Genomic DNA, 10,243 nt, shown 5'->3' with positions numbered 1-10,243 from the left:
GTTCCCAGTACTCATGGGACAGCAGGCCCATTGTGGAGTTGGGACCCTCTTTCTCACAAAAAGGAGGCATATGTGATGAAGAGTATATTTATTTAGCACGTGCAGTATTTCTGTAGCAGCCACTGAAGCTGTATCTGGTCTAATGGGAGCCTGTTTTGTGGTGCTGTGGGAGAAATGGCATCTGAGGGCCTTCACTGTTTTTGGTTGAGATTGACACGCCTACTCCTTGTTTCCCTCTAACACCCCATGTAGTTGGTGTGATGTAATATTTTATTAGTTTAACGCTTTTGTGATCACTCCTCCTTTTTTCATTTATAGCCACTTTCAAAATTTGCTCTGAGATGAAATTTACTATACAAGGTTTTTAGCCTGGGAGCAAAAGACCTTATGAGTTCCTATAAAATAAAACAGCTCAGCAGTTTTAAAATTGACATGTGTGCTGGTCAGGCATTTGGTGCTGCTTTATTGCACATACGACCCTCTGGGAAAGTGCTGCCGCAGACAAGGAAGTCCCCTAGCTAGCTCCAGGGCATGTTCCAGCAATGGTTACAGTGGCACAAGTATCCCACATACCTGACAGCATTGCACCTGCCAGTGTCTCTCTTCCCTGATCTGAAGGGAGTTCAATCCTTGGCCTGTTCACAAAGACTTGCGACAGTAGAGCTGTGTGTAACTATCCCATTGAAAAGTGAGATGGATTCCAGCGTTTGCTGATTCATAGGTTCTGTCTACAGCTCTCTATATAGAACTGTTTTGTGCATGCAGGGGCCTCTTGGTGCTTTCTTGTCAACCATGGCGAAGCAGCAAAACAAGGATCCTGGGTTAAAGGAGAAGTTTAAGAGCCTCTTAGGTCTGGGACCATCCCGGGCTAGTTCCAAATCATCAGAGGGCAAGCAAACAGAGTTTATCATCACTGCGGAAATACTCAAGGTAAATTGTTATAAGGTTTGAGGACTGAGTTTAGAGTATAAACTGAGATTAATGGGCGATGAGCACAAAAATGGAGGGGGGGGGTGACTTGGTGGTTAAAGCTGGAGACAGGGAAACGGGACTCCTGAGTCCTTTTTCCAGCTTTGCCACTGACTCCTTTTGTGACCTAGGGCAATTCACTTATCCTACCTGTCTCTCAGGTCAATCATAGATAAAATGTGGGTAAGGTTACGTACCTCATAGTATTGCCAAGTCTTAATTAGTTAACATGTCTGGGTAGTTTGAGATGCCTGGCTGAAAGGCGCTGTGTCAGTGTAAAGCGCAATTATATTAGGCTAAATTAGAGCACACTTTCCATTTCCCCCTCATTCTGTCATCATTCTACATGAGTTTTAACCTGCTGATGTTGGTTACAGCTTCATTTGAGTGCATCTCTGTGGGGGTGACTAATGGTTAGGCTCTAAAAAATTTTTTTAGACAATGTGGAGCTAATTTTATAATGATCCAAGTGGTCATTTTGAGAGATGGAGAGGGATGTTTCTCATGAAGAAAGGCAGAGCCTGGATTATCTTAATTATTTCCATTCTTCTTTTCAGGAATTGAGCGTAGAGTGTGGATTAAATAACCGGATACGAGCGATTGGTCAAATCTGTGAAGTAGCAAAAACCAAAAAATTTGAAGAGGTATGTTTGATGTCAGATATAGGGTAAATGTTAGGAGGATTGAGATAAGCTTTAAGTAACAGCCTTTGACTTCTCTTGTCACAAGATGCTTAGGTAATTTGGCCTACCTTAACATTGTTATAATTGTTGTAATCCAGAAAGTTATATCTTGCATTTTTATTGTGCTGTACAAACCTATAAGAAATCAATGATCCCTGCTGCAAAGACCATTGGAACAATTTAATAGGGGTAGTGGAGGACTCTCCATCACTGGCAATTATTAAATCAAAATTAGATCTTATTCTAAAAGACAGGCTGTAGTTCAACCCCGAATTATTTCAAATAACTTCTATGGCCTGTATTATGAAGGAGGTTAGATGAGTTGATTACAATGGTCCCTTCTGGCTTTCGAATCTATGAATTTGTATTAGTCTGATTTGGACAGTGGAAACATAAATTGTACAACAAAGAGCTCACAGTCTAAAGCAAAGCAGAGAGAGCATCATTGAAAGGCTTTCCAGAACAAGTAGTTTAAGAGGTGCTTAAAAGAAGACACCAAAGTTATAACACCTGTTGTAGGGTGGTGGGACTCTGCTCTTGACCTAACCTTATTAGTAGCTGTTACAGTCCTGCAGGGAAGTGTCCACTAGTTCCCTTTGACCTAGAGTTGCTCTACGAACAAACAGGCACTGAAATAACTTTAAATCCGCTTTAATTCACACTCTTAATTATGTCTGTGCAAGTCTCTGCATTAGATGCTCTTTATATCAGATTGTCATGTTGGTTAAACTCAAAACAAAAGCGTCCACACAGAGACTTGCATGGAAATAGCTAATGGTATGAATGAAGCCAGTCCAGTCATTTTGTTTATGTGTAGGCCAACTTTCGCTGGGCAGATGTGGCTCACAAATTCCACTCTGGCTATAAGAGAGGTGGGTAGAAGTAGCACTCAGGGAGGAGGGCATTAGGAAGCTAGGAGGCATGAATCTTGTTAACTCTTCTCAGTGTAACTTGCCCCAATTCAAGAAGTGACTGCATCGTAGGGGGAAGACCCTAGAAGAAGCTTAACCCTGCTAACGATAGCTATCTAATAAATGGTGCTGTTGCTTTCTATGTCCACTTACAGCATGCGGTGGAAGCAATATGGAAAGTGGTAGCTGATATGCTGCAGCCAGAGCTACCAGCAGAAGCCAGACATGCTGTGCTTCACCTGCTGAAGGCCATCATTCAAGGACAGGTAAAGCCTCCCCCTTCCAAATAGGGCTTGCATGGAGCAAGATGAATAGCACTGGCTGGCTGCCTCCTGCCATTTACATTCTTCTCGTTCTTTATCTTAGTCCAGCACAGTGAACAGGAAAAGTTTAGCGTTCAGTTTGATTAATTCTCTTGACTCTCAGTTTAACCTTTTTTCTCTTTTAATTTGGGAGGAATTTTGTACTCCTGAAAAGGGGGAGTGATTGCAGTGGCTGAATTCAAGCGGCAGGCACTGTATAATCTAGACAGCTGTGTCAAGCACCTGAATCCTGCCCTGCAGCATCCCTGCTCTGGCAGGTATGCCAAGCATTGAGGCAAATTCTGTACATGAGCCCTTTTCTTCAGTCTGATCAAGTCAAGCTCATTATGAATCCTCAAGCTATTACAGCATGCCACTGAGCAGTGCTGTCTGTAGCATTTCCTTTTCAAGTCCTGGAATTAGTGGTCTGGCTGTTGCTACGTGGGCCACTTTCCGCATCTGGGGTTCTGGGCCTGCTGAATGTTGGAAAAGCTGTCTGGGGTCAGTGGGGACAGCTTGATAAACGTCTGTAAGAGGCTAAGGAGAACTGACTGCCTTCCCAGCAGACCATGGGAAGATTTTCAGTAGACACTCACACAGCCTAAGGGGGGAAAAGTTTGCTTTTAAAGTGTGAAGAACATTCTTATAGTTTCCTAATCATGGTCTGTAATAAGTCTAGTTTTCAGTTGCTATTGTGTCTCACACTATAATTCTTTCTCCTTTCAGGGTGAGAGACTAGGGATCCTCAGAGCACATTTCTTTAAGGTTATCAAGGATTATCCTTCTAACGAAGATCTTCATGAACGGCTTGCAGTGTTCAAGGCTCTCACAGATAATGGAAGATCCATAACTCACCTGGAGGAAGAATTGGGTAGGTGTTGCATACAAATGCTGAGGGTTGCTGTTGTTTTCAGATTCTGACATAGGATTGTCCAAAAGTTGCAATGTCGTTGTTTTAAAATCATGCTGAAAAAAGCTTCATTATGCTGGTTTTACCTTTTAAAAATAAAATTCCATGGCTTTTCTATAGGGCATAAAAATTATGTACTATTCTACATTATTGTGTAAAGTCTTAGGGTACAAATTCTCCCATGCTGATGTGATAAACAATTTTATAGTAGTGACGAACCTGTGGATGTTCTGCATCTGTGAGTTTGGGGAGTTCTCTTAATTTTAAACTGTTGCCTGTTTATTTTTGGAGGGTTTTCTGTTGTTGCCGTCTTGTGGCAAACTTAATACAACCCATCTGACATTGTTTTACATCTGCAATGTGTTTCGTTCCAGGCAAACTTAGCAAATTCATAAAAATGTGAATTCAATGCATGTAGCAGTTTATAGCAAGATAAGGGATATGAGAGCAAGTCAGTTGTAAGCAACAGCTAAGAAGAGTGTGATAGATCAAATAGCAGCCTTGGTCAATCGACCCTCTCTCTTTATTATTGCCTTCTAGGGAGCAGTTTATGTAGCTGGAAATACATCAAAGGACAGATCTCTTTTTCAGCAAGTAGGGCCAGAAGGGAATTTGCAGCACTTTTGGATTGAAACCATGTTGTAACACCACCACTTCCTTCTCCTTTAGCTGAGTTTGTCCTGCAGTGGATGGATGTCGGGTTGTCTTCAGAATTCCTTCTAGTTCTAGTGAACCTGGTCAAGTTCAACAGCTGTTACCTGGAAGATTACGTTGCTGATATGGTCCAGTAAGGTTAAACTATTAACACTTATTGTTTCTAAATTGCTGGGCAGTGTTTGTGGATAAATTCAGTGGTCTAAATTTTCAACAGACCTCCAGGTGTATCTATTTGCACGTGCAAATCTCTGTTTTGTATACATAGACTGACCAGTTGGGTGACAAATGACCCAGCTAGCCTCTGCAAGTGTGCTTTGTGGGGGGAAAGTTGTGGAAAGGGTATCTGTTGAAATAGTATTAGTGTGGCTGTGGTCAGAAAAGTGATTAAAAATGGCACCAAGGTGCTTTTATTTCAGAACGTACGTGGTTGTCAGAGCTGACTTTTCTGGCAAATGTATTCTTTTGTTATTCCTAGCTGTTTTGGCTCTAAAGAGCTATGGGAAAATGATCCTGTTTCTGGATTCTGTTCCTGTCAGCAGAATAGTTCAATAGATTCCAGTTGCAGGGCCAAATTCTGCCCAGAATTATACCTGTGTAACTGCACTGAAGATGGCGGGGTGCATGGGTGTACGTGAAGGTAGAACTTGGCTGGCTTCGTCGTCCTAGCTCAGTGATGCTTAAACCTGAAAGAACCCATCTCGCTTTCCTAAACCCAGAACTGAAGATGCAGGGGTGACAGATTAGAAACCTATTTGTGTAAATCAACCAAATTGATATGGAACCAATGAAAAACAAATGTGGAGTCTCTCCATGTCATGTTTGCTCACTTTTCAGAGTAGAACTTTCCTTCACAGGCCAGTTTGTCAAGAGAGCTCAGCTCCCAGCCACTCCCCAAATCTGATTCTACTTGTTGGCACTGAGCACTTTTGAAGATCTGTCCATGAGCCCTTAGACAGTATAATGCAATACACCAACTCTTATAATATTCTGGTCTATAAACCTGGGTTAAATTACATAGTGCTCAATCCCCAGTTTGGATAGGAGATGAGAACTTGACCATATTCTCTTCACTAGATTTACATACTTGGGACCCTGGTACCCAACCGTATTTAATGAATAGTAATGGTGGTGAGATGTAGCTTAAGTGCAGCTGCAAACCAGCTGTTCAGAAAAGGGCTGGTGACACTAAGCATATCCCCAGAAGTATTATCAACTGAGCCACAGTCAGGAAAGCAACAGGGCAAACTTCTATACTAATCTAATTGTGTTACTTTTGGACAATTTTTTTGGTCATTTGTTAAATTTGATTAAAATAAACATATTTAACTACGTTTTCCTCCAACAGTATGATCTGCCTATTGTGCGTTCAGACATCATCATCGGTTGACATAGAGGTCAGTAATTGGAGCCTCTTCTAATATCGATTACATTCTGTAGAACTGTATCCATTACAGATCAGGCCGCTTTTGAGTAGCTAGACCAAAACCCTCTAGGGTTCCCAAGGATTTTTTTCCTTCAGGGAAAGCTGCCGTAGCAAAGTGTGGAGCTTACTATATTGTTGGGCGTTGGGTGGAGAGAGGCATTATGACTTACATGTCTGAGCGTAGAGGTGGGAACCAGGATATCATGAGTTGCAGTCCTAACTGGACAAGTCACTTATCCCTCTCTTACTCAAGTTTCACCACCTGTAAAATGAGGACAGTACAATATTGTGAGGATTAACTAACTGTGTAAAGCACTTTGGGGTTGTGTAAAGCACTGTACAGCTACTAAGTTATTAATTTAGTTATAAAACCTTGGGACAAAGGAACCAGGGTGATCTTGCTAAGGGATTCCCTTCATTGCTTTAACCATCCTTGTCATGGTTTGGTTTACATCCTGAACTGATGAACACCTGGTGTATCCCTATTGACTTCTGAGGAGTTTTGTGGCCGTAAGTCAGGACAGAGTTTAACCTGCTGTATTTCAATGCTAGGTCATGGGAGAATTGTGTAACCATTGTGCTTTTCACCCCCACAAAGGTCTCCCTGCAGGTCCTAGATGCTGTGGTTTGCTACAACTGCCTGCCCTCGGAGAGCCTCCCGGTATTTATCATCACCTTGTGCCGCACCATCAACGTTAAGGAGCTTTGTGAGCCATGCTGGAAGGTCAGAATCCTTTCGTTTCCCTTGACATGAGTTCATGTACCATGCACAGTTTTGTCTCATTAAAGCAATATTGTTCTGGATATTAGTATGTTAAAAATCTAGACTCCAGTTACCTTTATTATGATTATAATAGTTCTTTGAGAGGAGATCAGACCATATACCACACTTCTCTAGTTTATTAAATGCCACACTATCCATTATTAAATTGCAAATGTAACCTGTCTTGACTGACGGGACCCTGAAGCTGTATAATGACCTACTAAAACCTTCTCTGAAAATCCTCTAATACTTGCTTTTTAGCTTATGCGCAATCTCTTGGGAACCCATTTGGGGCACAGTGCTATATACAACATGTGCCGCATCATGGAAGACAGGTATGGAATATCATGCTATTAAATAGGTTTTTTTTTAAAAAGCTCAGTGTTGCTTTGACTGAAATAAATGACGTACTGATTCTAATGGGAGCAGGAGCAGACCCAAAATTTCATGTGTGGTGTAGCGGTTAGAAATTATGACTGCTTTGTGATTTTGGACAAGTTAATTAACCTTGATAGCTCAGGGATAGGGAGGGATAGCTCAGTGGTTTGAGCATTGGCCTGCTAAACCCAGGGTTGTGAGTTCAATCCTTGAGGGGGCCATTTAGGGTTCTGGGGCAAAATCAGTACTTGGTCCTGCTAGTGAAGGCAGGGGGCTGAACTCAATGACCTTTCAGGGTCCCTTCCAGTTCTAGGAGATAGGTATATCTCCATATATTTATTTTATTTTTATATTTATTTATTTACCTATGTTTCCCCATTAGTAAAACGAGAACAGTGCCTAAATGGTTAGTCTTCATGGTTTTAAAGTCCTTTAAGATGCTCTGATGTAGAAGTACTAAGTATTGTTCATTTCCCTTTGCATGAGTCTTGTACTCTAAAACTAAACCTGCTGCAATAGTGTGATCTAAGAAAATCTTGGCTTACCTTCTGCACCCTGTCTTAGAGCCTACATGATGGATGCAGCATTACTGAGAGGAGCAGTTTTCTTTGTCGGAATGGCTCTGTGGGGTGCACACAGACTGTATTCTCTCAAGAACTCACCTACATCAGTGCTGCCCTCATTTCTCAAGGTAAAGTGGTACTTGGGAGGAACTTTTATCTTGTGATAGTGCCTAGGCGCCTCAGGCGTGGACCAGCACCTCGCTGTGCAAGGGGCTATGCAAACTCAGAACAACAAGACAGTTTCTGCCCCAAAGAACTTCCAATCTAATTATAAGACAAAAGCCAACAGTTGGATAGAGACAGATGGGGGAACACATGAAAAAGGAGACAATAGCTATTTCAAGCTTAAACTGATGCTTCGTTTGGAAATATTTTACTGATCCACGTAGCAATTCTTGAATTTTTCATAGTTCTTTAGAGTTTAAGGTCAGAAGGGACCATTAAAACATCAAGCCTGACTTGATTTAACACAGGCCATTAATTTCACCCAGTTACCCCATAACGTGGGTTGAACCTAAAGCATTTCAGTCCTCAGCAGAGTGAACTGTTGTGTGCACAGGCAGAGGACTGGACACAGAGGAACCACAAACAACATTCTAGATGGTTTAGATAGCTAAAAACCCCCTATCCCTGCTGCAAGTAGATTCCAGTCTACAGCATACAAATGCAGGGAGAGGGGACAAAGTCAGCATGAATGAAAAGTGAAGTGTGACACTTTTTTTTTTTTTAATTTTATTAGTGCCAGGATTTTTTAAATGGAGAGACACCCTGAGGGGAGGATTAAGATTTATGAGCTTGTTGGCAGAAGTGCCTGTTAATGGAAACTGCAGCTATTTGAGAGATGGCCGAAGCATTTGACCGGCTGGGTGTTAGTGCTGGAAGCTGTACTGTGATCACCTTTCTACCAGGGCACTTACTAAACCCTTGGTACGATATTAAATTGGGAGCAGCCTGCCACCTTTCGTGCCCTCTTCTGTACTTTGGGAGATGGCAAGGCTGTTTTTGTAATGGATTTTAACCACAACAAAGGGAATGGTGTTAAAGTTCCCTTATTGGCTGGCCACGCTGTATGTTTGATCTGTAGATTATGCTTTAGGCCAGAGAGAGTCCCTGAAACAATATTAGAAGTTTCCTATAATGGGCTTGGTATGAGTGACCAGATTGAGTTGTCTCATTACAAAATCCTACTGTCTCTTCAGCATTTGGGGACCTTTCAGCCAAACCACGAGAGTTACCATGTTCTAAACTGAACTAGGTACTCCAGTGAGGGGTGTATGTCGTGTCACGTGCAGCTGGTAGCACTGTCTCCAACCCCCTGTTCATGTGGAACCAGGGATGCATTTTAACATCTGACTTGCACCTGTTGGGAATACATTATTGTGCTTATAAAATGGCCATCTTTGATTGGCTTGTGCAGCTGTAGCCTCAGACTTCTAGCTTGTCTAGCCTTGAAACACTACAGTGGCCGTACTGCAGTTGTGTCACTGTAGCACTTCAGTGTAGACACTTACTACAGCAACGGAAGGGTTTCTGTTCCCGTCGTTAAACCACCTCCCTGAGAGGCAGCAGGTAGGTTGATGGAAGGATTGAGCACTTCAGCTAAACTTCTTAATATGTAGGATGTTGATCGACTTCAGTTTAAGATGGTTACAGATCATTAACTGACCTGAGGAACTTGTGTTCCAGGCCATGACTTGTCCCAATGCAGTTGTATCGTATGAAATAGTCTTGTCCATAACCAGATTAATCAAGAAGTATGGGAAGGAGCTGCAGGCTGTCACTTGGGATATTCTTCTGGATATCGTTGAGCGATTACTCCAGCAGCTACAGGTAGGTATTGAGCCAAATCTTGATATACGTTATAAAAACATCTTGTAGGAAGTACTTTGGTTTATAAAATGGTCTTATTTTTTAATACTGAAAAGCACTCTATGGCTTCTGCTGTTGATGGGGGGTAGCGTGTACCCTGCCACAGCCTATAGACTTGATGTCTGACCCTGGGGCTCTCCCGTCAGTGGAGCTGTGCTTGTCATGGAGGTGGCGAGGTATTTGGTGTTGGAAGGGAAGAGGATTGAGTGTGGGTCTGGCCTAACTTCTGACTCTAGTACTTCTCAGCCAACACTCTTATTTCAATTGTGACATGCTTTGTAATTAAAAAGAAACCATTTAGAGCGGCCTTGTCTGTGTTTCAGAGTATAGAGAACCAGGATTTGAAGTCCATTGTACACGCTTTGTTGACTACTGTAGAAGAACTCTATGACCAGAACGAATTCCATGGGTCTGAGGAGAGATACTTTGAGCTGGTGGAGAGATGTGCTGATCAGAGACCTGTAAGACCTTCTCTCCCATCTCAAGTCAATGCGGCCTACTGTGGTTTTTTTTTTTTTTTTTTTTTTTTCCCCTTTTAAACCTCCTGGAAATGTTTCTCTGTACTATAGTAATGTCTAGAGGCCCCACCCAAAATCTGGGGTCCATTTTGGGAGGCACTGCATGAATGCATAGTAAGGAACAGTCCCTGTCCCAAATTGCACAAGACACACACAGGAAACATTCAATATTCCTATTTTACTGATGGGCAGCTGAGGTACAGGGATAGTAAATGATTTGCCCAAAGTCACATAGGAAGTCTGGCAGAGCCAGGAATTGAACCCAGAACTCCAGAGTCCCAATCTGAGTGCCTACAA

General features: G+C 42.2%; 1 protein-coding gene across 15 annotated transcripts in view; it reads left to right on the top strand.

Moving 5' to 3' along the window:
* The first annotated feature begins 759 nt into the window (after positions 1–759).
* The window catches only part of TSC2 (TSC complex subunit 2), a 41,140-nt gene continuing 31,656 nt past the window's right edge, over positions 760–10,243 (top strand). For 9 of the 15 annotated variants that reach the window (XM_065411711.1, XM_065411708.1, XM_065411715.1 and 6 more), the window contains exons 1-11: positions 778–930; positions 1,527–1,613; positions 2,719–2,829; positions 3,592–3,736; positions 4,445–4,562; positions 5,778–5,826; positions 6,454–6,579; positions 6,880–6,953; positions 7,561–7,687; positions 9,246–9,389; positions 9,752–9,889. In XM_065411711.1, coding sequence (XP_065267783.1) covers positions 793–930; positions 1,527–1,613; positions 2,719–2,829; positions 3,592–3,736; positions 4,445–4,562; positions 5,778–5,826; positions 6,454–6,579; positions 6,880–6,953; positions 7,561–7,687; positions 9,246–9,389; positions 9,752–9,889 — 1,257 coding nt within the window. In that variant the 5' untranslated portion in view covers positions 778–792. Of the gene's footprint in view, positions 931–1,526; positions 1,614–2,718; positions 2,830–3,591; positions 3,737–4,444; positions 4,563–5,777; positions 5,827–6,453; positions 6,580–6,879; positions 6,954–7,560; positions 7,688–9,245; positions 9,390–9,751; positions 9,890–10,243 lie in introns of all 15 variants that reach the window. The other 6 variants (XM_065411719.1, XM_065411718.1, XM_065411713.1 and 3 more) reach the window with 3 other exon arrangements.

The sequence above is a fragment of the Emys orbicularis genome, chromosome 10 (genome assembly GCF_028017835.1).
Source record: "Emys orbicularis isolate rEmyOrb1 chromosome 10, rEmyOrb1.hap1, whole genome shotgun sequence".
Taxonomy (NCBI): domain Eukaryota; kingdom Metazoa; phylum Chordata; order Testudines; family Emydidae; genus Emys; species Emys orbicularis.
The sequence above is the reverse complement of the archived record's forward strand: the minus strand, read 5'-3'. Positions and strand labels throughout refer to the sequence as shown.